Below are 27553 nucleotides of genomic sequence, written 5' to 3' on the forward strand. Positions count from 1 at the left end.
CGCTACCACGTTCACTAATCCTGCATGTGGTTCTCTACGCCCTCTTGCACTGGTGCCGCGCTCTTCCATTGTTTTGAGGACGGGTCTGCTCCTGCGCAGTAACCTTTTAGAATCTGCAAGCAGTTTGCGTTGCTCGGACAGTGTTTTCAGCTCAGCTGCTCCAGCACACACACACATCATGGCTGAGGAGTGTTACAAGCGTGGGATCCGGTTATTCGTGCTCTCAGCACTCACAGGTACCTGCTCAATAACAACAGCAGCAGCGTTGTATGTGAATGTGATGATAATAATTTGTGTTTATCTTACACGTTTCTTTCTGACTATTTTAAACGGTTGTCGAGTCACTCATTTCCCCTTACTTTCGCAATATTGCTGGAAACGTTCTTGCGGGGTTTTACAATTCAAGCGAAAAGCCCAAAACATGAGCACAAGGCAACTTTATAACGGGGCAAGTGACGTACTTCAACAGATACTAATGAAACAACAAGGTATACCTTATTACACTTGTCTGGGGATACAAACAAAATGTATTGTACAAATCGTTTACATTGCGATGCTGCACAGCTGAGTGCTTCCAACCTGAGTCATGAAACATGGGTTGTGTCGCAGTATATAATTTAAAGCGCTTTAAAAAATGATTACTTTTGTTATTTGAAAGCGAAATCGAATGTCTTTAATCACTGCATGCCGAACATGGACATTGTAAATAACCTCTTAGTTTAATTGTTTTAGACGCCCTCTTGAAAGATTACACAAGTTAAGATGTAAATAGCCTGTCTGAATAACATTAGCTGCTCATTTAGCTCTAGAGTAATCAGGTGAATTGAATGTTGGCTTATTCAATAATATAGAGAGAGAGTTCGAGATCTACCAAAGGTGATGGTTACCATAACTTTTATCATTTCACTGTAACTTTCAAAACGTTGGTATGAATGGAAACCGTACACTGGTACTGACTTTGTTAAATACTTGTCCGCGGTAGCTCTTGGTTTCAATCTGTCTCGGACATTACAAGGCATATTCCGCATATATCCCGGTCGCGTAGCGTTAGTTATGACCAGATTTAGCCGTGCACTTGTTCTTCGATGCCAGTGATCTATTAGGGAGCAGCATTTAATGGCAGACCCGAGGGCTGTGACTCAGGCTGTTTCTCAATTCCAAGAACGCAGTCTTGCCAAGCTTCCTCGGTACCGACCACCAGGCGAGTACTAGCTCAAGTCTGCATTCGATGCATCCTCGATATCAAGAACACATCCGGGTTCTTTCATGCGTCCTCTGGACTTGCGTTCTTGAGAATTGGGTCTGAACTTCGACGGTTAATGATGACGTAAAACGAGAACATAAGGATACAAGATCGCTGAAGAACGCACATTGAGAAACACACTCAGTGTGTCTAGTCGTCACGTACACAGCAGTGTTGCCAGATCACACAAAAAAACCTCTTCTGTCTAAGGTAGAAAAAACTCTAGATTTGGACTGGAACCCTCCAGATTTTTTTTATAAACAACTAGTAGTCAGCATTCCCTACTGTATTTAACAAATGTCAATAATATGCAAATAAGCACACCTGTGATTGGCTGTAACAATGTTCATTGTCCAAAGACATGTTGTTCAGGTTGATTGGTTACTCTAAATTGCCCTCTGTGTGTGTGTGTGTGTGTGTGTGTGTGTGTGTATGTGTATGTGTATGTGTATGTGTATGTGTGTGTGTATGTGTGTGTGTGTGTGTGTGTGTGGTGCCCTGTGATGGACTGGTGTAGTCTCGTCTTGTGCCCTGTGTCTGCCGGGTTAGGCTCCGGCTCACCACAACCTTGTAAAGGATTAAGCGCTTAATGCTAATGGATGGATTTCTTCATAACCCACAAATTTTTTTTTTTTAAATCAACATAATAAGGGATAATGATGGTAAATTTGGCAGAATGTTGAGTCTTTGAGTATACCGTACCCCATTGTTCTGTAAACCATGCAGGCCAATGTACAGTGTGTGGTCATTGAAAATGTGTTTTGATATATATTCCTCACAGAAAATGAGCCAAGGCCAATGAGTCTGAGGTTGAAAAAATAAATAATCGTATAATTTTTCTTTTGATAAAAAATGAAAACGGGTCCAACAGACCCGAACACCATATAAGGGTTAAGTCATCTTAAATTTGAGCATTTTTAATTAAGAAAAAAAACTCCAGATTTACCTTTAAAATAACCTTTGTTACATTGTTACCTGAGCAAGGGGAAAAAACTGCCAGCTTCCAGGTTGTGCTATGTGACAGGATATGGAGCATTTCTGCTGATTTTATTCTGGCACAGTAATTTAATAAAGTCAGTGTTTTTTGTCCATTCTGTGCATGTGGCTGTAGATCAGGGGTTTATAATTCTTGCCAGGAGGCCCACGCCCGTTGTGTTTACGCTTCCGAAATCCTTTACAGTCCATCTCGGAGCATCCAAACACAAAAAGACTTGTCTCATAAGGCTCGGTGCGTCCACACACATCATTAGCTCACATAAGTTCATGTTGCACTGTTTTTTTTTTTTTTTTGCAACCTCGTGCAGATTGAGCCGATCAGATCTAGAAAATAGTCTCTCTAATAATATCCCTCGTTTTCTTACGTGTTGTTATGGCTCGTTTCTCCAAGTCCACACATTTTTAAAAGAATGTTAAAGTTTTTGTAACACGCCTTGAACATGGTAAAAAACCTAAACAAAAAAAAGAATATTAACTATAGTAAGTATAATAGGTTTCTGGATGTAATTCCTTATTGCTCTCTTACCAGGAGTTTTTCCTTCCAGTGCCAAGTGAAGGGGAGTTTTTCTGGCTAACAGGTTTGATGCCAGATAAACCTCTTTTACAGATGTCAATCAGAATAGGGTAATTGCAAGAGATCCAGCTGTTTCCAAGGAATTAGCACATATACAGTGTGTGCAGAATTATTAGGCATGTTGATTTTCTGATCATATTTTATTTCCAGGAACATTTTGCCAATTCCAAACCATATTAATCTTAATAACTACTATTAATTTTGTATTTAATCATTTATAAGTGACATATAATTGTTCATGAAGGCTGGAAATTAAAAATGTCTTATTTTCAGGTGTGCAGAATTATTAGGCAAGTTTTCTATTACAGATAAAATAAGCCAAAAAAGAGATTAAACAAAGACTGAAAAGTCAAAAATTATTAAATGCCCATGAGAAGGATGCAATACTAATGTAATACTAAAGATTGCAGTTAAGGCATGACCATTGGACAGTGAAATGCTCATTGGGTCAGCAGGGTCAGACAAAAACAGGTAGAGAAGAAAAGACACATATTAACTGCAAAATAATGAAGAATTATGGTGAAGAATTAAGTGTTGATTTAAGAATTAAGAATACAGATTGAGAGTGACTCTTGAAGGACCAGCACCATAGCCTCTTCTACCACTATTTGAAGAATTCATCTTCTAGAATACGTTTTAATAAGTTTTGGGAGTTTATTTTTAGTCTATCTCTGCAAAACGGACTTCAGGGTAGGCGATGGACTAAAAATAAACTCCCAAAACTTATTAAAACGTATTCTAGAAGATGAATTCTTCAAATAGTGGTAGAAGAGGCTATGGTGCTGGTCCTTCAAGAGTCACTCTCAATCTGTCTGTCTATAAAGCCTATAAAAAAAACAGTCTTCATGTATTTCACAACATTTCAGCTTGTGATTCTTATTAAGAGGGGGTCATTTTTTAGGATTCTTTCCCTAACCCAAGTCTCTGAGCCCCTGACACCTTGCTCTTCTGGAGACTCCAGGTAGGTTGCAGTTCTGGAAAATGGTGGTGCTGAAGACTAAAGGGTTCCCGATGGTTTCACACTTAATTCTTCACCATAATTCTTCATTATTTTGCAGTTAATTTGTGTCTTTTCTTCTCCACCTGTTTTTGTCTGACCCTGCTGACCCAATGAGCATTTCACTGTCCAATGGTCATGCCTTAACTGCAATCTTTAGTATTACATTAGTATTGCATCCTTCTCATGGGCATTTAATAATTTTTGACTTTTCAGTCTTTGTTTAATCTCTTTTTTTGGCTTATTTTATCTGTAATAGAAAACTTGCCTAATAATTCTGCACACCTGAAAATAAGACATTTTTAATTTCCAGCCTTCATGAACAATTATATGTCACTTATAAATGATTAAATACAAAATTAATAGTAGTTATTAAGATTAATATGGTTTGGAATTGGCAAAATGTTCCTGGAAATAAAATATGATCAGAAAATCAACGTGCCTAATAATTCTGCACGCACTGTAATGGCATAATCCATTCTCGGCAAGAGAGGAAAATTAGAATGGGAATTAGAATTAACAAGGAACACACTAAGAACTCATCTCTTATTAATAATGTCAGTCCATAACTGTAGTAATATGGTAGTATCGACTAATAGCTGCACACCTATTGAACATAACAATAAAAAAATAAAAAATAAGGTGATGGAATGTAAATGTGTGTCTTCAGCTATAATAAGGGGTTTCATCTTCCGGCTTTAGCTCTTAGTGTTCTGTCTGCCCTTTAAGCTTGATCTAGATCATTTTTATTCATTAAAGTAGTAAATAAATGAATTAGAGTTTCTAATGTCACCTCTACTCTGAATTTGGTGGGATAGACTTTAGTGTGAGACTTTGCTCCTCTGTTCTGGTCTCATGACTCAGGTGTTTTGTAAGGTTAAAAGGGAAAATCTGCAGGCCTCCTGTACACATCATAGATAGAGACTACGGAAGTGATTACCTGTTTCATACCAATCCTCTGCCAGCCCCAGTTTGGGAGTCTTCAACCGTGTGCATGAAAAGGGTGATCAGAAAAAGACGCCGCTATAGTTTTAATTAATAACTAATTTGAACTGGAGCATCTTTTTTTTTTCTGAACCTCCTCGGTGGTTATTGTTAATAGATTGTTACTTTTCCCGAATTCAAATTTCTCCTTTCAGTAATTAAGTACAAAACATTAATTAATAAGCCTACATCAGAAGAAAACAATCTTGTTCTTTTATTCTCCCCTTGCACCATCACAGAAAGCCACAAAATCACTTTCCAGAACATTCTCATTCACAGTTCCATGCTGGTGGAACGCTCTCCCCGCCCTCATCCGGAACGCAGAATCCCTGACAACATTCAAAAGACAGCTGAAAACCCATCTCTTCCGTGAGCACTTCACCTCATAAAAAAAAAAAAAAAACTTTGAACCATCGCTTATCAGGCTTATGCTACTCTGAATAATGACTGAACTTCGTATTTTGAGCACTCCTTGCGTTGTTGTTGTTTTTGCCTCTTCATGATGACTCACTTAATCTAGTCCTAATCTGTAAGTCGCTTTGGATAAAAGCGTCTGCTAAATGACTAAATGTAAATGTAAATGCACTAATCCCAGAGTGCACACAGCGCACAGTGAAACCACCGGCTGCTCGCCTCCCGCTAAATGAATGAAAGACCAAAGCAAAGGGAATGAACCTCGTCAAACCATGGAAACTCTTGAATCGTAATTGACCACGTTGTTAAAGGAGTCCGATTTTCTTCTTTATTTATTTCAGTGCTTTATCCAGTCTAAAAAGCTACATAAGGGAATTCGAGGGGGGGGGGGGATATTTTAATGTGGTCTGATAACTACATTAGTGCTGACAGCTGTTTCGAAGAAGCAGATTCTTAAAGTGACAGGAAAAGAAAACCGTCAATCGCAAGTTCATTTTACAGATTACTAAAATAAACCCTTCTAACATCAGCTCGAGTCTCATGTTTCCAAAATGAGTCCGCTAACCATTTTGAAATTTGGGCAGAAAGACAAACCTGTAAAATACCTAAATCAAGTTGGTGCCTGTTTGCCTTGCCAGTTGTTCCTTGTTCCTCGTTGTCTTTGTTGATCATGCACTCTGGACTTTTCAGACTTTTTCTTTAGTTTTATTCACAGCACTGTGCAAAGCAGAGGAATTTCTGGTGTATGGAGAGAGGCAGTCTTCTGTAATTATTCCCGGGTTCAGTGTTTTGGAAACGAGTGGACGTTTAAACTGGCAATTCTCCAGCCGTAAGACCAGCGCGACTATTCTGGATTATGTCATTGGAAGTGCGGAAGCCGACATCAGTCCCATGTACAAGAACCGGATTCAGTTTTTCCCCTCCAACGCATCAGTGCTCATTAAGGGCTTGCAGTACAGTGACGAAGGCAACTACACCTTGACAGTGCAGGGCGCTGTGAACAAGACAAGAACCATCCTCCTGCAAGTCCTGGGTAAGTAGCACCGATGATGTCCGTTTTTGTTTAAATTTTGAACAACCCTTTGGAAACGGAATTTTGCGTATTCGATTAGTATTTTTTTGGGAGAACAACACTGAGGGGATTGAGGAACGGCTGCAGGACTTGGTGTGTTGATTAGTCAGCAGAAAGGGAAGAAATAGGTTTCAGGGTTTTGTCTCTCTTTTGCCAGGAACTCCTGCAGGTGCTCTTCAATTCCAACCACCAGTCGCCTCGGTCTGTGGTGTTAATCTGTACCCCCTGCGAACATGCAGGACTAAGTGTAAACACTGGTTCGAAAAGTTTTGGAAATATTTTTTCAGAGCTCTGTTCTCTACAGTCTGTGCAACACTGCTAATACTTTCACCCTTTGTTTTTTCTCCTTCTCAGACAAAAGTCTTTTAACAGACTAGCAGTGACATTGTTGGGGGGGGGTTATAAGCAGCAAGAAAACCAGAATCAAACAATGTAACAAATACTGCTTTAACCTTTTAACTTCTCCTTTTGCTCTTTCTTTGGACCAGGACCACTGTCCAACCCACTGATTTTCAGCTATGAGCGCAACTCCTCTGTGGAGCTCAGGTGCTCTGTGGTTTCGGGGTCATTGTTGACGTTCAGCTGGGAAAGAGGGGGCTCCACTCTGCACAACGACACCAAGTACCAGCTGATGGAGGACTACAGCACTCTCACTTTCACCCTCACAATACGCAACCTACAGAAGTCCGACTGTGGGAGCTACAAATGCAGAGTGTCAAACCCGGTATCTGTGAAGGAAAGTGCTTATGACTTGTCCAGTGGTAAGTGTCTGGTTTTTACTAGCGGTATGCGGTTAACCGAATAAAAAAAAAACAGAAAAAAAAACAGTAGCACCTCAATGCAGTACACAAGATCCGGGGGGAGGAGTCGGATCTTGTATAAGGGGTGGAGATTGGTAGGTTTAGGGGTGGAGATTGGTAGGTTTAGGGGTGGAGATTGGTAGGTTTAGGGGTGGAGATTGGTAGGTTTAGGGGTGGAGATGGGTAGGTTTAGGGGTGGAGATGGGTAGGTTTAGGGGTGGAGATGGGTAGGTTTAGGGGTGGGTTTAGGGATCAGGGGGTGGAGATTGGTAGGTTTAGGTATGTAAGGTGGGAGGAGTTGGATCTTGTATAAGGGGTGGAGATGGGTAGGTTTAGTGGTGGAGATTGGTATATTTAGTGGTGGAGATGGGTAGGTTTAGGGGTGGAGATGGGTAGGTTTAGGGGTGGAGATGGGTAGGTTTAGGGGTGGGTTTAAGGATCAGGGGGTGGAGATTGGTAGGTTTAGGGGTGGAGATGGGTAGGTTTAGGGGTGGAGATGGGTAGGTTTAGGGGTGGAGATGGGTAGGTTTAGGGGTGGAGATGGGTAGGTTTAGGGGTGGAGATGGGTAGGTTTAGGGGTGGAGATGGGTAGGTTTAGGGGTGGGTTTAAGGATCAGGGGGTGGAGATTGGTAGGTTTAGGGGTGGAGATGGGTAGGTTTAGGGGTGGAGATGGGTAGGTTTAGGGGTGGGTTTAGGGATCAGGGGGTGGAGATTGGTAGGTTTAGGGGTGGAGATGGGTAGGTTTAGGGGTGGAGATGGGTAGGTTTAGGGGTGGAGATGGGTAGGTTTAGGGGTGTAGATTGGTAGGTTTAGGGGTGGGGATTGGTAGGTTTAGGGGTGGAGATGGGTAGGTTTAGGGGTGGAGATGGGTAGGTTTAGGGGTGGAGATGGGTAGGTTTAGGGGTGGAGATGGGTAGGTTTAGGGGTGGAGATGGGTAGGTTTAGGGGTGGGTTTAGGGATCAGGGGGTGGAGATTGGTAGGTTTAGGGGTGGAGATTGGTAGGTTTAGGTATGTAAGGTGGGAGGAGTTGGATCTGGATTTCATGTTCTGCATTGAGGACCATCTCAAATAAACGACACTGAACTGGAGCCTTAACTATAACAGTTTTTTTTTTTTTTTAATTCCAGACAAGTCATTCGCAAAAATTCGCCAGCGCACCTAAAGCCGAGGGGACACTAGTCTACATGTTGCTAGAAATATGTAGAAAGGGAGATTTTTTTTGTAGAAAGTGACGTGGAAGCTACACTTTATCAAAGGACTTTTGATTTTGTAGAAGCAAGAGGAGGCGTTGTGCCTCCCTCAACTAGGGCTAAGACCGCCGTTTTGTAGTATTTGACCCGCGCTGACAAATGTTTCTGCATTTGTATACTGTGCTTCAATAAAGTGAGTGCCAATCATGGCAATACCAGCAATTTAAGGAGACATTGACAGGCAAAACACAAGACTCAGTCAGTCACATCATGTAATAGTCACCATTAACCTTCTGGTTGTAATTCTCCTCTTCTGATCACTGTCAGGAAATGTGAAACAGCTGATAGGCGTCAACATTCGATTTAAAAAAGGTTATGCAATAGTTTATGCGTTCATTTCTTTCAGGAGCAATTTACCCATCTTATATTAAAATTTCCCAGATTAAAAACGAATGTGTTGAAATTTTGCACAAAATGGGTCAATAATAGGCTACTGAAACATGTTGTGTAGCTTTTAGCATTGTCTGTGTGGTGTACTGTGCACCGCATCTTTGAAATATTTCTTTTGTATTTTATTTCTCTTTGATAGTGTCGGTAATGCCGGATTTGTGTTAAATCCTTTGAGTATAGAGTCCACTGTTGATTACTTTGACAGCCTGCGTGGAGGTCTAGAGCCTTCAAAATAAATAAATAATGCAAAACCAAATTAGTGGAAAAAGCTTTGAGTGTAGAGCCCACTGTGTGTCTCAAACATTCCAATACAGAGTCTGTGCTATAATGAATTATATAATAATATAGCTGTGCAAAGGTAGGTGGTTTGAAGTTGAATACTGTGTATAACCCCTAGTTGTTTTTGTTAACCTGCAAGCATGTCTTGCATGCTGCTACCTTCAGGGAAAAAATAAATCAAATATCAATAATATAATAAAACGTGTCTCAAAATAATAATACATTTTACATTACAGACCTACTGATAGTATCCAGTGTTTTCTCACTAAATGTTGCTATATACATGCAAATAACAAATATTTTCCTACCAGATAGTGTTTTTTTTTTTTTTAAACTGACAACCGAGTTTTTAAAAGTAAAACCGAACCATAACCGAACCGAACTGAAATTTCCAACACTGCACACCCCTAGTTTTTAGCCAGGACACCGGGGTTAGTCCCTCCTACTCTTTCCGAAATGTGACATGGGATCTTTAATGACCACAGAGAGTCAGGACCCCTGTTAAACATTTGATCCAGAGGACGGCGCCTCCTACAGGACAGTGTCCCTCTGTCACTGCACTGCACTGGGGCATTGGCTAGCGGGAAGACTGCACCCTACTGGTCCACGGGTATATCGCAGTAACTATGGTCAAGTTCACATTTCTAAAGAGCCAACACACCAAGATTCTTGAAAAAGTAAATGGGACTTTCAATTGAAATGTGAAAATGTGCATTTCTTTTTCAGGAATTATGCAAAACTAAAACTAAAATTTATTTTAATCTTAAATACGCTTCATTCTCAGGATAAGGAATTAGTTATTGATGTGTCTCCTAGACAACTAATTTATTGAGCATTTGAAGCCTGTATAATAAGCTGTGTGTACCATTATGTAGAGGGGGAAAAAAGGTATGTCATGCTTAAATTGAAGAAATATCCTATGTTCTCAAGCGTTAATGCAGATTCTATAGTGAAGGATAGGATTCTGAGAGAATGGTAGGTGGAATTATGGCGTCTGTAAGAGAAATGATATTGACGGGCTTTTGTCTAGGATGTTGTGTGTGTTTTTTCCCCAGGTGAAGTGTGTAGGCAGCAAGTGTACCTGCAGTGGTTGGTGCCTGTCTGTGCCCTTGTGCCTTGCGTGCTGTTCCTCATCGGCTCAGGGATTTGTTGTGAGTGCTGAATCTTCACAACCTTGTAATCAGTATACTAAAATCAATCATCCTCAGTCCTGGCCCTCGAGCCCCAGTCTAGCAGGTTTCTCGCCGTTTCTTCAGCATTCCAACTGAGCTCTCAAATACACAAACCCGTAATTGAAGTAATAAAGTGATTAACTAGAGTTTTTTTTAGTTGTTTTCAGTAACCAAAACATTTGTTGAGAGTTTGGTTCAGTGGTTCAGTTAAGCACCTCAAAAACCAGCAGACGCAGTGGGGCGCCAGGAACAGGGCTGATAAACGCTGGAGTATTCGGGAATTAAATCCGACCGCTAATCACAAATTATAAATCTGTACTTAATAGCAGTTTGATAGTTTGTAAGAAGTCACCTTTCTACTATTCATCAAACCAACCGCTATTAAAGTCTGAGTTGCTATTAGCGGGTGGGTCAAGATTTTGATTTAATCTGGCCCTTTGTTTAGAATTTGAGTTTTTTTGTTGTTTTTTTCAGATTTCATGAAGAAGAAGAGAGAGAGTCGTGAAATGAGCGAGGTAAACACCGTTGTGTGAAATGTGTTCCTGCACAAAAAGGTGTTTGGGTAGCATCGATGGTGACACAGTAGCGGTCTCTTCTGCCGGTTGGGATGCACATAAGGGAGTAGAGTGACCTCGCTGTCATGTCTCTCACAAATATTACTGACATTCGGGGTAAAAAAATGACACGGCTTGAAATGAACTTTTCCTTACACATGGCAAAATCCACTGGTCCCTTAAGCCCTCCACCCACTGGCCCCGCGGACCCTCCACCCACTGGTGCCGCAGACTTTTCACTGGCCTGGTATAATGTCGGTTGATAGTTAAGTCTCAGCAATCGGTACATTTATCACTTTCTGCTCTTCAGCCCTTCGAGAGTTGTTTTGAACGACTGAAAATCGTTGTGTGAACAGCCATTACCAAGAAAGAAAAAAATCTTGTTTCTTTTTTACAGGTTTCAAAACCAGTGTATTCCACAGGTGTAATGCATCCCGACTTTAATCCCAGTGTATTTCTCTCCTCACTACCTGTGATCAACGTCATTTAAAAATCTCCATTTCTGGCAAAGCAAAGTGAAAGATTCCTTTAGTTATACAATCAATAAACCGAACCGATCGCCTTTAATAATTTCCAAAACAGTCAATCTGTCCAGAGAAGCCCACTTGTTTAAAGGAGATATTGGACTGGAGTCAAATTTAAAGCAAATAACAGGTCCCGATGTAGATATTTATATTCTGAATGCATTCCTATTGTTTACAATTAAGCAACGCTTTGCAATTAGATATATTAAACAGTGTACTAATTCATGACATTATCGCATGTTGACCTTGCATTCGAGCCAGGTACCGGATGTTAGTCGACTCTGAATTCCAGAACTACGTAATCATTGTACAGCCGGGTTTGTGCTCCGGTTTACGGCAAGCTGCGTTACAAATACCTGATGGTAGATGGTACTGTAGAATATGTATCATGTTACGTTTCTGTAATCATTTTAATACAGTGTTCTATGGAGGATCATTTGGGCCAATATTAAAAAACAAATAAATATATAAAATTAGAAATAATTAAATACATAAATAAATAAATAAATACAAAACGAAATAAATGCATACAAATATCAATAAATACATAAATATAAAACAAAATAAATACATAAAGTAGAAACTGAAATATATTTAATAATCTATCTATTTATTTAGTTTTTTACATATTTCGTTTTTTATTTATTTACTTATATATTCCGTCTTTTATTTGGCTTTTTATTTAGTTTTTTATCTGTATTTCGTTTTTTATTTCTTTCTTTATTTCGTCTGTTCATTTTGGCACAATCTTTGAGCTACCGTCAATCATGCTCGATGGGCGGGACAATAAGTGAGTCGGTGATCTACTAGCTTTGCCTGGTGGTAGTGCGGAGAGGTGTGCAGTCGTTGTTGTACAGTTTCAATGCTGTGAATATTCCATACGTTACAAATGTGTGCAATATGACTTGTATGAGTCTTATCCTAGAAAAGATTAGGGAGCTTTTAATTCAAGTTAAATGTGGGTCGGTAAATGGCGACTTTATTTTGAGTCGAGTAGATTGGCTGTTGGAAAGTCCCAATATATTTTTACCAAGGGAGCCCTCTCCACACTAGTGATGTGCAGTTCGCAAACAAATCGTTCTTTTTGAAGGACTCACTCAGGTGAACGATGGGAATCGGATCAGAGTCCCATTGAATCGGTTCTTTTGATTCACCCTGTGAACAAGCTGCGTGGCAGACAGGAGTCGAGTTACCAGCCTATCAAAACTCATGAAGTGATTCTTTACCTCTCGAGTCTGGCTGATTTGTTGAGTGTTATGAAACTGAAGACCGTATGTGCCATGTTGGATCCAAATTCCCGCTTGCTTAGTGCATGATAAGAACTCTGTGTGAGCCAAAATGGCGTCAGTTACAGCCTCCAGACCACAGCTATATATCTCTGATCCAGACATGTGTACTTTCTAGAGAGCTGCTTCACGCTGTAAGGAACTCCGATTACAAGTTTGTGCACCAGGATTTAGATTTAGTTTTTTATTTATTTAATTATTTATTTCGAATTTTACTTATTTATTTTTAATTTTGGCACAAATTTTTCTCCATAGCATTTGTCATTGCCTTGTAACCTTTGCACAAGTTATAATACAAAATTGTTGTCTGGTCCTCCATATTTGAGTGTTAAATGTAACTCCTCAAATAGATCATCGACTTAATCTGTTTGGGTGAACCACGTACTGTGTATAAATATAATGATCCCAGGCTCATGTTAGTTATTCTCACCTAGTGATACAGAGTATTAGACATTTTCGATTAAGCTAAAAATAAATAAGACCAAAATAATACGTGCGCTGATCAGAACGGCTTTCGAAAACAGAGCTACCCCAGGAATGCTAAACGCAATGAATATGTAACGAACTTAAAATAAGTATTGTTATCTTAACGTAAAACATGATCATATAGAACTTTATTAAACAACTTACCACTATTTTTTTAAAACTACTGTGTGTTTGAGACAATTTCCCACATGTAGATTTGATAAAACTTTTTCCTATGAAAAAAAAAAAACTATTGGGAAAGTATAAAATTAACCAGGATCTTAGTTTAAGGAGCGAACATAAATTACACAGGCTGTACTAATACAGTAACGTTAGCTAGTTATGACTGGAAAGATGCTACTGAAATACAGTTTGGTACACACACAATTATACTAACAATACTTTACTATTTTACAATACTAAAAAAATACATTGTAATTGTCAAAGTCATTCGAAGAAAGGCATTCCAGCATCTGGTGAACGGAACCTCCCATTTGAATTAGAGCTCACTCCTCAATATTTCCCTGTGACACCGGCTTGCATAACTTGCCTGTCATTCAAACTGCTGGTACTGTGTAATGGGTGGGGAGGAAGGTAGCTCACAAAGAATTATGCGGTATGATTTATTATTACCTATTATTATTATTATTATTATTATTATTATTATTACCGTGATTTTTTTTTTTTGAGATTGGGGAAAACCAAGCATATATATATCTGAAGAAGCTGCTGGCAACATTGGAGGGTCTGGCGGCGAGCCTCAGGTTGGGGACCACTGGTCTAGATAGATAGATAGATTAAAACTTCCAATAAAGTCTCCAGTAAGCGCCGGGTCCAGTCGCAATTATTGTAATAATATAACGCGCTTGATACTGGATATTCCCGACAGCTGTACAGTGAGTGACTGCACCGTGACGAAAATGTGGAGCTTGAGCATAATAAACTAATAACTGTAAGCGATGGGAAGGGAACACTCAGGATTAATCTGGGTCAAAGCTACCGTCATTGCAGCGCAAATAAATGATTATTATTATCATGGTAGATCTAATTCTGTTTTTTTTTTTAAAATACAAATTCCTGTAGTTCATACAGTTCAGCAGGCGGCTACTTCGGCCATTCCTGTTGATGAGCGGATGAGGATCACAGTGAGGAATGCTCCGTGCGGTGAAAGATCTTCACGTGCTTCCCACTCCTCTAGTAGCTCGTTTCCATTGGTGCTTCCGGCAGGGCCTCCGGGGCCCTGGTCTCTTTTCGGGGCACTCTTTCGGGGTTCCGGTGGTCTCTTTCGGGGCTCCGGTGGTCTCTTTCGGGGCACCGCCTGAGGATCAGATGTCGATCGCGGCATCGGAGGAGGAGCGGTCATCTTCTGGTGATGACTCAGCGGCTCTGCCCCCTTCGGGTGTGATGGTTGTGGTTGAGCCGGATCCGGAAATGGCCGCTATGCTCGAAAGGGCAGCCGCGAATGTCGGGCTCGTGTGGAACCCTCCATCCGCTCCCGAACCTTCGTGGCTTGATGATTGGTCAGTCGGAGCGGGCCGTGTGGCTGCCCCACAGTCCGCTCCGGTGCCTTTCTTCTCGGAAGTGCATGAGGAGTTGAAGTCTTGGCTGACGCCTCTGGCGTCCAGACCTAGACCCACTCGCCCCTCCCTCCTCACCACCCTTGACGGTGGAGAGGCGCATGGGTGCAAGGGTATCCCCCCGGTGGAGCGGTCTCTTGCGATGCACTTGTGTCCAAGGACCGCTTCTACTTGGCGGGGTGCCCCCTCGCTCCCCTCCCGCGCCTGTAGGTTTTTCTCTGGTCTGACCGGGGATGCCTACAGAGCGTGTGGAGACGCCGGTTCCGCTCTGCATGCCATGGCGTTGCTGCAGGTCCACCAGGCCAAGGCACTCCATGACTTGCAGGGGGGTGTTCCCGACCCAGCTCTGCTGCAGGAGCTGCGTACGGCGACCGACTTCGCCCTCCGGGCGACGAAAGTCACCGCACGTTCCCTGGGTCGGGCGATGTCCACACTCGTGGTCCAGGAACGCCACCTCTGGCTTAACCTTGCGGATATGAGGGACGTTGAGAGAAACAAGCTTCTCAACTTCCCCATATCCCAAGGTGGCCTCTTCGGCGACGCGGTGGAGAACATAGCCCAGGAGTTCTCCGCCGCCCAGGAGCAGTCAGAGGCTATGCGGCATGTCTTGCACAGGCGAAGGGCTGCTCGTCGCCGAGGACGCCCTCCTGCCGCCGCTCCACCTCCAGGTCAGCAGCCACAACCTGAGGGAAGGAGGTCTGGCCGCAAGAGGGTGACCCAGCCCGCTCAGACGCCTCCGGCCCCGCCCAGGAAGAGGAGAGGGAAGCGTTCCTGAGACGGGCGACCTGGACGAGGATGTGACTGCTCTTCGGAAAGGTGCCTCTGCACACCTCCTTCCCCCGGGGGAGGGCCGGGTGGAGAATTTTTTGTTTGGGTTAGGGTTAGGGTTACCAACCCTAACCCTAACCCAGTCAGCGGTACCCACTTTTGCAATAAAAGAGCAGTTTCTACCTCCTCTTCCAGGTCATCCACGGCCGAGACTGATGGGCACCTAGTCTCCCCCGTCCCAGAGGGTCAGAGTAGCAGTGCGTGTCGTCAAAGAGCGGCACGACTCCTGCGCCCCTCTCCCCAGCCTGCGGGTAAGCCCCGGTTGCGTCACTCCTCCCTGTGGCTGGGCCCGGAGGCGCTGAGACCAGGTCACGAGGAGTCAGGGCCTCGTTCCTCGTCTCTCCCCCTCCCCTCGCCACGGGGCAGCCCGCAGCAGAAAGCCCTCGTGCTCTCTCTGCCGTCTGCCCCCCGGTGGGAGCAGGTAGGTGTCAGTTCCTGCACCCAGATCCCACTCTTAGGCGCCAAGACGCCACCAGAGCCGGATCCCTGTCCTCCACCTCGCTGCCCCTCCGCGGGTACGCCGGTGGTCCGGGTGGGCTCATTGGAACGGTTCCTGGAAGCCTGGCTAGCGCTTTCGGCTCCGTCCCGATGGCTCATTCGCACCATTCGGCTCGGCTATGCAAATCAGTTTGCTCGCCGGCCTCCCAAGTTCAGGGGTGTCCACTTATCCTGTGTGCGGTCACTGGATGCCCCTGTCTTGCGGAAAGAGATCGACGTCCTGCTGGACGAAGGACGCAATCCAGCCGGTCCCTCCTGCCGAGATGAGGTCCGGGTTTTACAGCCCGTTCTTCATTGTACCCAAGAACACCGGTGGGTTACGGCCAATCCTGGACCTGCGTGTCTTGAATCGGGCCCTGCACAAACTCCCGTTCAAGATGCTCACGCAGAAGTGCATTTTCGAGTGCATCCGTCCCCAGGATTGGTTTGCAGCGATCGACCTGAAGGACGCCTACTTTCACGTATCGATTCTTCCTCGTCACAGACCGTTTCTTCGGTTTGCTTTCGAGGGTCGAGCGTATCAGTACAAAGTCCTACCCTTCGGGCTGGCCCTGTCCCCCCGCGTCTTCACGAAAGTCGCGGAGGCGGCCATTGCTCCCATGCGAGAGCAAGGCGTTCGCATCCTCAACTATCTCGACGACTGGCTCATCATAGCTCACTCTCGAGATGTTGTGTGATCACAGGGACATGGTGCTCCGGCACCTCAGTCAGTTGGGGCTTCAGGTCAACTGGGACAAGAGCAAACTCTGCCCCATGCAGAGGATCTCTTATCTCGGTATGGAACTGGACTCGGTTGCCCAGACTGCGCGCCTCACAGAGGAGCGCGTCCAGTCGGTGCTCACCTGCCTCAGGTCTTTTCGAGGCAGGACAGCGGTTCCACTGAAATAATTTCAGAGGCTCCTGGGACATATGGCAGCCGCAGTTACGCCGCTCGGTTTGTTACATATGAGACCGCTACAGCACTGGCTTCACGATCGAGTCCCGAGATGGGCGTGGCAGAGTGGCACGTTCCGGGTCAAAGTAACCCCGCACTGTCGCCAAACCTTTTCCCCATGGTCAGATCCTGCGTTTCTTTTGGCCGGAGTGCCCCTGATCCAGGTTTCCAGGCATGCTGTGGTTTTCACAGATGCCTCTGCCATGGGATGGGGGGCCACGTACAAAGGGCATGCAGTCTCGGGTCTGTGGACGGGGCCCCAGCTGCATTGGCACATCAACTGCCTAGAGTTGCAAGCATACCCTTGCTTTGTGTCGCCTCAAGAGGTTTCTCAGACACCAGCACGTACTGGTCCGTACGGACAGCACTGCTACCGTTGCGTACATCAACCGTCAAGGTGGTCTACGCTCCCGTCATATGTCGCGACTCGCCTCCCATCTCCTCCTATGGAGTCAGAAGCATCTGAGGTCGCTTCGTGCTATTCACGTTCCAGGGGCGCTCAACCGTGTGGCCAATGAGCTCTCATGGTTGCCTCCCCTGCCCGGAGAATGGCGACTCCATCCCCAGGCGGTCCAGCTGATTTGGAGTGTCTTCGGAGTCGCACAGGTAGACCTGTTTGCCTCTCCGGACACGACCCATTGCCAGTGGTTTTACTCCCTGTCCGAGGGGACCCTCGGCACGGATGCCCTGGCTCACAGCTTGCCCCGGGACCTACGCAAGTATGCGTTCCCCCCAGTGAGCCTTCTTGCACAGACCCTGTGCAAAGTCAGGGAGGACGAGGAGCAGGTCCTCTTAGTGGCCCCGTATTGGCCCCTCAGGACTTGGTTCACAGAACTCACGCTCCTCGCGACAGCCCCTCCCTGGCCCATTTCTCTGAGGAAGGACCTTCTTTCTCAGAGATGGGGCACTCTATGGCACCCGCGTCCAGATCTCTGGAAACTCCATGTCTGGTCCCTGGACGGGACGTGGAGGTTCTGAGTGGTCTGCCACAGACCGCCCAGGAGGAGGCAGACCCAGCCCTGGCTTTTCTCTGTCCCATCCGCTCATTGCGGCTTTATGTAGACAGAACGCAAAGCTTCAGAGCCTCAGATCAGCTCTTTGTCTGTTATGGAGGCCAGCAAAAGGGGAAGGCCGTCTCCAAGCAGAGGTTGGCCCACTGGTTAGTGGATGCCATCGCCCGAGCCTATGAGTCTCAGGGTGAGCCTTGTCCCCCCCAGGTTGCGTGCTCACTCTACTAGAAGTGTTGCCGCCTCCTGGGCGTTGGCTCAAGGCGCCTCGCTGACAGACATCTGCAGAGCTGCGGGCTGGGCGACACCTAACACGTTCGCTAGATTCTATAGCCTTCGTGTGGAACCGGTTTCCTCCTGTGTTCTGGCTACGGCCAGGGAGTCGAGGGAATAGGTTGTGTCGGCTTGCACGCCACTCCGTGCCCCGGCCGGATAAGTGCGTCTTTTTGCTCCGTTGGCGCCCGAAGTCGGTGGGCCTCGGGAGTTCCTCCATCACCCCCTCCGGCGCCAGGTCTGCTACCTCTAGTAAGAGTTCCTAGTGGACTGGGTGTAGTGGTCTGTTACCCTTATTTTGCCACGTGCAGTTCAGCCGTGTCTTCCCCTGACGGGCCCGTTCCGTCGCCCCTGATTGAGTGCGCTCGGGGGCTCCATATGTCTGCAGCGTCTCCTCCCCCCTCGGGGGTTGTGGCACGCTTCCCAGTGTTATCCAATGCATCCTCTGTGTGGGTCTTGCGGAACTGCAGTGGATTCCCTAGCTAGCCCCCCGCTTATTCAAAAACTGCTGCGGGGCGGCTTAGCTGGGCGCTGGAAGGGGCCAGCACCATGGCGTTTTAATAGGGATCCCAATTCGTCAGGGAACTCCCAGACGACACATCGGAGTTCCCAGGACGAAAGGGAACGTCTCGGTTACGTATGTAACCCTCGTTCCCTGAGTATAGGGAACGGAGACGTGTCGTCCCCTCGCCACGTTGCTGTACCTTCGCTGGGGTCCGTGACTGTTCGGCTCCTCAGCGAAAGGCAATGACGCAATGTTTACTTCCGCCTTTATACACGCGTTGGTAGGCGGGTCTCGGAATGCAAAACTTGCATGCCAATGTCCATTGGCTCGTTGTTAACTTCTCGAAGGCAATTGGCTCCCTAGCGTGATCCCAATTCGTCAGGGAACTCCCCGACGTCACGTCTCCGTTCCCTGTACTCAGGGAACGAGGGTTACAAATGTAACCGAGACGATTTTTTTTTTTACTGTTTAACTAATAGATTTTTTATTTATTTTATTGCTATGAGCGAGACTTAACTTTTTTTTTCCCTTTTGTATGAAAAATACAACTACCAGAAATGAGAGCGAGGCTTTCTGAGTACGTTGGACAGAGTAATCCAACAGCTACAGTTACATGAAAAGAAAAAATATATATATTATTGGTGAACCAGAAAAATAGCATGGGAACGGGGATGAGTCGTACACACAAAAAAAACAGAGCTGAAAACAACAGAAAAACTAAATCGGAAATTGTAATGCAGCTTTGGAGTAGTAGAAATTAGCAAAATAGAAAAAATGTGTTTGAAATGCAATGGAAATAAGTAGGGCTGGGTATTGTTAGGAATTTCACAATTCGATTCGATTTCGATTCTTGAGGCTTCGATTCGATTCGATATTGATTTATTAGCTTCGATATCGATTCAATAATAAGTAAATACACAAGTAATTAAGTACCTGAGTATATTTTTAAATAATGTGTGCAGTATTAACAATGTTTAAGAACAAATTGACCCCAGTATGTTTCCTGTCATGGTTTATTTAGCAGAACAAACTGTACAATATTGTACATGTGTTGAATACAAAACACAACTGTAACAAACAGGTGCTTTATTAACACCACTGAAGTGCATGTAACTGTAAGTAGTAGAAAGTATATTTCTTTCTTCCTATACATTCAAGTTAAAAAATAAATGTAAACATAAGCACAAAATGTGCATACTCATAAAAAAAAGTGCAACCATAGATATAACATTACAAAGTGCTATTTTGTCAACACAATAAATAACACTGCCAATTAAAAGTTCCTGTTTTTGCCCTTCGAAATATTATAAAGACATGGCTACAAGTGAGACTGTGTATCGTGATTCTGTACTATTCTGCTAGTTGAAAATGTATTATGCAGTAACATAATATTACTCTGAGAGAGTGTGTGTGGTGATTTGTGCATAAGTTACATGTCAGCGCGGCATCGCTCGTCAAGTTCGCAGAGAGCTTATTCAGTCCATTTTAAATTCTGATTTTGGCCACCTCTCAAATGGGTTAAACCATAGATATATTGCCTATGAAGTTCAAGTAAATGCGGTAGAAAAACCGCGCTCATTCGTGGATGTGCATTTATAGCACGGACGGAGAAAGCGCCGACGCCTGCATGATTTCATCTGACGATAGCATATTATAATCCATCCGTTTCGTGAGAGCAGAACGAACGAGCCTTTATTGACGTTTTTAAATCTGAAAACTCCAAAAAGCAACGAAATGGTCAGGCATCCATTAGTGCATGTTAACAGAGGAAAACAACTGAAATACAGCGCTGGTGGTTCTCTCGAACGATACAGATACAGATTTGACTCACTCCTGCAGCCGCGCTTGTACAACGCTGAACGCTCTCACTAGTGTGTTGCCCACAGCGCCGCCCATGGCCGGCGGGCTGAATCGATTCATAGGATTTGATGAATCGATATTGAATTGAGAAACAAATAATTGCAATGCATTGATGAATCGATATTTTTACCCAGCCCTAGAAATAAGTGACATGAAAAAAGTATTAAGGATTTACATATGAGGGGTACATATGCAGCATGTACAAAAAAACAATAAAGAGTTCAAGAGGCTAAGAGAAAGACCTCCCCAGGAAACATTTTAATAAGGTCTATAAAGTTTATTGGAATAATGAAATACAGAGTGAAGTTGTCGTCTCCTTTGGCTTAACCTGCTTGGCTGGAGGGAGGACTACCTGGCCGTAGGGACGAGGTAGTTGGGATCCCCCCACACAGACTGATGAGTCTTCCAAAGGGGGGCTGCAAGGGGGTGATGGGGTGGTGGAGGGATGCAAATGAACGAAAGCTGGGGAAGAAGGGGAAAATCCGTGGTATTTATCCCCTATCCGGGAGCAAACGTCAGTTCATAAAACGTCCTCACATTCAGAGATTCCACTAAAACGGATCCAGCTTTGAGAAAACTTTGCATTCTTAAAGTTAGCAGCACCTATTATTTCAACCCCATTGCCATACTTAAACAATCTTTCAATTCAAACAGCCGAAATTCCAGAAGTTTGTAAATCTGCTGTCGTTCAGACTCTTTTAAAGGGGGTGACCTATCAGATCCCAGTTGCTATAGGCCAATTTCTGTGTTACCCCTATGTAACTAAAGTAATGGAAATATTTTTTGACCAAAAATATTTTTGAGATAGTAACAATATATTATCGAATGTGCAGTCTGGTTTTCGTTCAGGTCATGGGTGTATGGCAGCTGCTCTAAACGTTTTGAATGACATAGTAACAGTTTCAGCTGCTGTCTTTTGTAGAGAAGGTTCCTCTATCTCCTCATGCTAGATTCAAGTTAATTTTGACAATGTACTGCAGGCTTTTTTCTGATTTACACCACCTTTTGAATCCCAGTAAAACCAATTAAGTGTTTAATAAGAAAGATTCCACTTGATTATGGTGATGTCATCTGTAAACTGCTTTTGGAAAATGACCCAGTTTCTGAAGTTGCGATGCACTGTTTCTTTGTTTTTATACAGGAAACAGACCACATCAACCCCTGAAGCTGATGATACGGTGTGTTGACTTTTGATACGACCAGGGCAGACACTTCAAACAGTTTTAATCAGACCCTTTCGTATCCAATCGGTGAAATGAGGTGTGATTAAAGGAGCCTTCACACTGGCAACCTGGGTCAAATTTCCTGCTAGTGTGAAAGTACATATCCAGGGTAGCAATGGATAGCAATGTCAAGCTCCTCAGAAATGTCAAGCGCAACACCTGGGTCAGGAAAGGCAAATTGTACTACGCACACAGGTTCCAGTTCCAGAGAGGACAGACATAAGAGGTCATTAAAAGACAATGTCATCATTCTATGAAGGCGATTGTTCTTTGGAGAAACTTTTGTGTGACCCGCATGAAATTTAAATAATTAAAGGAGAGGTGGTTTCATGTAAATGTTGCTCCTTTCTGTACAATTATGTTTGTGCGTTGTGTGCAACCTGCTTGTTCAAGCTGATGTGTGAATAGCACAATACACACACGCTATGACCAAGGAGGCTGAATGTTGAATGCTAGGGGAAAGGCCCTTGAAACCAGGACCGTCCTGCTTCAAACTCCAGCTCTGTCCCTGACTCACTATACGTTTGACCTTTCACAACTTGTTTCACTTCCTTGTGCTTGGCCCTTTGGGTGTGATTTAGTCATGTTCTTAGTGACTCTGCAGCAGCAGCTGCTGTTGATGTGTGTTTTCTGCAATCTGCTAAATCAGGGGTTTCGGTTTTTAACCCTCAGAGGTCGGAGATCACGCCGGCGTGATCTGCTCGCTTTTTTCCTTATGAGTTGAATTGAGACCCAAAATACTCTTTTGACTTTGATTTTACAAAACAAGTTTCATACATCAATCAATTCTGTTAAATGTGTATTATTTTTGTGTATACTCACAATAAAAACATAGTGTTGTGCTTTTCGACAAATAAAGAAAAATAAACACGAAGCGAGTTCTGCCTTTTCTCTGTCCGTGTAGTCCATTCTGAAACGCGTCCGAAAATGAACCATAACTCAGTGAATACTTCTCACACATACGTGTGATATATGTCTTTATGAAGCTTGAAATATCTTCTTTAAAATGAAGTAATTTATATAAAAAACAAATATTCTCATCTTGTGAAATCTGTATTAAAAGAGAGCGATTCCAGTCGACCTCATTAGAGCTAATTCAAATGTAATGTGACTCCGCCCACGGAGAGCGCACGCTATTCAAACGCACATGGCTGAGGTAATCCGCGCAATCCTGTGAACGCGCCCCCCCCCCCCCCCCCAGTATCAGCTCGAGAAAACAAAAACACAAGTTTATTCAGAACATTACTTGCTAACACCGTCTGGCAGCGCTGTGAGGAATAATGAGCAATACGAGGAATACGAGCTGAGGAATACTAGTAAGTTTTTCCTTCTCGGGTTCCTGTTTATGAATGAATGAACGGCATAAATGCGCGCTGTTTACCACAGCTGGCAAAAAACAATATTACGTGACAGTTCTCCATTATGGACGCGAGCTCTAAAAAAAAAACACTAAAAGACTTTCAAACTTTCACAGAGACCTCAAAACAGAAAGTACAAATCCTTTCTTTAAAACGAATTTCGTTTTGTATCAATTGTATCTTAATTTTAATATTTTTTTCATTAACAAATTTCCTGGATTTAAAGTAAATAAGCCTATCGTCAACGAATGATGATGTTTTAGCAAACTGTATTGCTATACTGAGATGAGTAAAAATCGACTGAAATATGTTGAAATAAAATGTAGGCTATTTGTATAAGCAATGTAAACTGTTTTTACTGTAGAATATACTGCCTCGTCAAATAAGCTTTTGTTTAGCAATTTCTATATATAAAATAGCCTAATATTTTTGTCAAAAATAAAGTCATCAACTAAGATGTTAGCTGTTCCAATGTTGGCTATATTCAAAGTAATGAATACATAGATAAAATGTAGGCCTATAATCTTTTCTTTTTTTTTTTTACAAATAAAGAGTACACTTGAAATATTGTTGAAATTGTAATTATTGTTGTAATTGTAACCTTTTTAATAAAATAGCAAAACATATGTACAAGATAGATGTAAGCAAAAGCTTAAATGGTCAATATAAGTCTTCTTCTAAATATCCTTTGTCCTTGCATTGTGGCTCAGCCAGTTTCACACCTGTGTGAATGGCTCATTATGCAGAGTGGGTGGTAATTTCAGGTGTAAACCACTCCTCGTTCACGCCCCCTCGCATATTGGCTTTCCAAGCAAAACCTGTTTTACATCAATTTAAATCAATGTATGGTTTTATTTGAACGATAAAGCAAGACTATTTTCACATAATTTTGAAGAAAAAACTATAGGCGACGACATCCATTGGTCAAAAGTCTTATTGACACATATTTACTATGTGTTTTGTGACCTTATTTCAGAAATTTTAGTTTTTAGTTTTTTCAATATCCACGCATAAACATTATTCTCTCAAAAATGAAAACATGTACATACACGTGGCTCACATATTATGGTAGCCCTGTTTGTGCTTTATAGAGTGAATTTACACCTTTGCCATTAATATGTTTATAAGCAACTGAAAAAAGCACAAATGTCAGGGCATGTCAGAACAATTTTAAGGGCCCAGAAAACCGCTCAGACTCCAGAGGGTTAAAAAAAAGGCAAGTCAGTCAGTAATAAAAACATTGGCATTCAATAAAGTTGTCGAACCCATAAAAAGTAGAACCATTGTCTGCTTTAGATAAAACAAATCACGACATGACCTTGTGTGAGTGAGTGAGTGGCGTTCACACCAAACGCGAATAGAGCGTCTGGCGCAAGTGATTTTCATGTCAAGTCAATGTAAAGATGCGTTTACGCACATCTGGAGGTCCTGCGGCGCGAATGTGGCGTTTAGCGCGGCGCGGACGTGCGAATGAGGCGAATTGAGCGTCTGGCGCGATACGCGCAAGTGATTTGAGGGTGAGAGAGAGAGAGAGAGAATTCTGAATAGTCGAGAGGATGTATCGCGTTTAGGCTAAAAATAGGTTTGGCGCTTATCGCGATTTGGAAAGAAACTGCATCTTGCAGTACATTTTAAACAAGGAAATATAGCGATTTGGCATGAAACGTTGATGGAGCAGTGAATAGGTTCAGTACACAGCAAAATGACATGACAAACTCATTTTTTTTTTAAATGCCATTTTCTCAATTCGGCATCTGACTGTGCTATCTGACAAAGGAATCCACACACTACACACACACACACAATAGTGGGCCGCCGATTACTTGTTAGTCAGAATGGTGGTCCCTGGCACAGAACCAGTTGAAAACCCCTGTGCTAAATGACAAACTAAAAATGAAAAAAGAAGCAGGAGATCAGCAGCCAGACACACAGATCGATTACTTTAGCCTTTTTATACTGTTCTATTTACAAATGTAGAAGCTACGCAGTTGAGGGCCAAGAGTTAACAAACAGGTTTGTTTTTACACTGGCTTTGTCGAAAGAATGGTAAATGGACTGCATTTATATAGCGCTTTCATAGACCCAATGGCCACCAAAGCGCTTTACAATATTGCCTCACATTCACCCATTCACTCACTCATTCATACACCGACGGCGGTGTCAGCCATGCAAGGCGATCCAGCTCGTCGGGAGCAGCTGGGGTTCGGTGTCTTGCTCAAGGACGCCTCGACACTTGGTCAGGTGGAACCGGGGATTGAACCACCTTCCGGTTTGTAGACAATCTACATGAACCACTGAGCCACTGCCGCCCAGGAAAGAAGACAGACATGATCTGAGTAGGGGTATCCAGGCTTTATTGACGATGAATCTGTCTTGTGAAAACTAAGGTCATGGTTGATAACCTAACAATGTTTGTATTGGTTTTGTTCCAGATAGCTTCCTGCATTGCTTTCACTGATTCAAAAGCCTTGTTCAAGTGAAGGACTTCCCCTCCCATTGGATCACTCCAGCAAATAACAGAGATAAACGCAGAGTTGCCTTGTGCCACCCAGAAGGAAGAATTGTTTTGTTTGTTTTTCTTCTTCAGTGTTTCCAGTTGATTTACGCTTTAAAGTTGGCATACCCAATTGTCTTCTCATTGCATTATTTTCTTAAAGGGATTGTGATTACCATTTCATGAAAATATAATTATCAGTACTAACCACTCCATTTCATTATTGGTGTTAAGATCATGTACCGTTTTTTATTGTGTGTGTTTGCATTCTGGAGCTCAAATTTAAAGAATAAAAAATATGAAAATGCCCAGCGCCTGGAGAGCTCATTCAAGTCTCTCATGCCAGGCTTCTCAAGTGACGTCACGGTACCAGAAGCTCAAGAAGCTGCTACCACAAACGCAATGCACTGTTTCCTGGGGTGCTTTGTAAAAGTTCGTCATCCGAGTAAATGGAGCAAAAAGCTCCAAGCGGTCGCTTCAGTCTTAGCAGTATACATTTGTATTTTTATATATATATGTATGTATACACACACACACACACACGGTGCCTTGCAAAAGTATTTAGACCCCTGACCAATTCTCTCATATTACTGAATTACAAATGGTACATTGAAATTTCATTCTGTTTGATATTTTATTTTAAAACACTGAAACTCAAAATCAATTATTGTAAGGTGACATTTGTTTTATGTTGGGAAATATTTAAGAAAAATAAAAAAAATCAAATATAAAGTAAAAAGAAAAAAAAAGCTGAAGCCGGATGAAGCAATAATCATAGCAGTCACTTGCACTGCATCACTGTGCTTGCATCACTAGCTTTGCTTATCAAAACAAACACACAGCGTTTCCCCAAATCACAGCAACCCTCCAAACCCCCGACTAAGCCGGTAGCTTTTTGGGGGTTTGTAAGTGAAGATTATGCAACCTGCATATTCACAGCAAAAAAAAGTATGCTCAATAACTCCAATGATTCTTTTGATTGAATTCTCTTAAGCATATCTGGTTTCAGCTGTCAGCAATAACAGTCGTACAAATGTCAGCACAGGGTGGAATTTGCCAACCGTCGGCTGTCAACTATTTGCCAATGTTCTATCAACGCCATCTATGTACATCATCATCCTACTATGTACAGTATTTGCAGAACCAAAGCACTGTTGCTGGAAACTCAACTGAAGCACTAACCTTGCACTAACACTACTTTTGTCTTTGTATACAAAAATTGTTTTAAATCCTAACTTCTTATTGTATTACTGTAAATGTATTGTATCTAAACATTACTCTTGCTTTGTATTGCCCTGTAACACTTGTAAGTCGCCTTGGATAAAGGCTACAGATTCACCTGCTTGCCAAAACTGCAACTAATGCTGGGTACACACCAAAAGATTTTTACATCTTATAAGATTTCCAAAATGTGATAGACCACAAACATGAGGACAAAAAATCCTAGATTTAAGCATTTTGCTCCTATAGTGTGTGGTGTGCCATGATATGACAAAGACAGCACACCACACACGAACAGATTTTCAACCAGAGTCTCAACTGTGAACACAGGAGTTCTCGCAAAATGACGCGAGACTTCAGAATAAGCATGGCGGACGATGCTGGAAGAAATTGTGATAGTATTTGTAATGATTTTCACATAAAATTCACGTGAAAAAAAAACCATTGTACCCACCATTAGCCTATAACCTTTTATACAGAAATATATTCATTCTTTATTGTCTTTATTTATTCTTTATTGGATTTATTGTCTCTTTAGAAAAAGTTATTTAATCCCTCTTTTTTTAATCTTTTTTTTAAAATTGATTTTAAGAATTACAATTACAGTCAGGGGGGTACAAAGAGTAAAGCCGATAAACAAACATAAAAAGACATATACATAAACAGTGACAAACTTAAAAGTTAAACAAAAAATTTAAAATGTTTACAGATTGAAACGCACTTTGCAGCTTTCTTATTTTTCAAATCCAATATTGTGTTTAGGTATTGTAAAA

The 27553-nt window shown here is 42.8% G+C and overlaps 1 protein-coding gene and 1 long non-coding RNA gene across 4 annotated transcripts in view; one reads left to right on the forward strand and one right to left on the reverse strand.

Moving 5' to 3' along the window:
- The window catches only part of LOC307161626, a 59015-nt gene extending 57605 nt beyond the window's left edge, over positions 1-1410 (reverse strand). The window contains exon 1 of the long non-coding RNA XR_013821765.1: positions 1140-1410. This is a non-coding gene — a long non-coding RNA (uncharacterized lncRNA). The remainder of the gene's footprint in view (positions 1-1139) is intronic.
- Positions 1-27285, forward strand: LOC307161621 (HEPACAM family member 2-like). Of its 3 annotated transcripts, XM_079876478.1 has the most exons (7): positions 1-236; positions 5912-6241; positions 6769-7041; positions 10057-10152; positions 10648-10688; positions 21626-21662; positions 25498-27284. In XM_079876478.1, exons 1-6 carry the CDS (start codon positions 179-181, stop codon positions 21647-21649), a joined length of 822 nt encoding a protein of 273 aa, XP_079732604.1. In that variant the 5' UTR covers positions 1-178; the 3' UTR covers positions 21650-21662; positions 25498-27284. The 3 variants fall into 3 exon arrangements, with proteins under 3 accessions (XP_079732604.1, XP_079732602.1, XP_079732603.1); XM_079876476.1 differs by lacking the exon at positions 21626-21662 and having other exon boundaries at positions 25498-27285; XM_079876477.1 differs by lacking the exon at positions 25498-27284 and having other exon boundaries at positions 21626-22598.
- Positions 27286-27553: the final 268 nt, after the last annotated feature.

This window comes from Squalius cephalus (genome assembly GCF_949319135.1).
Source record: "Squalius cephalus genome assembly, chromosome: 7".
In the NCBI taxonomy this organism is placed as follows: domain Eukaryota; kingdom Metazoa; phylum Chordata; class Actinopteri; order Cypriniformes; family Leuciscidae; genus Squalius; species Squalius cephalus.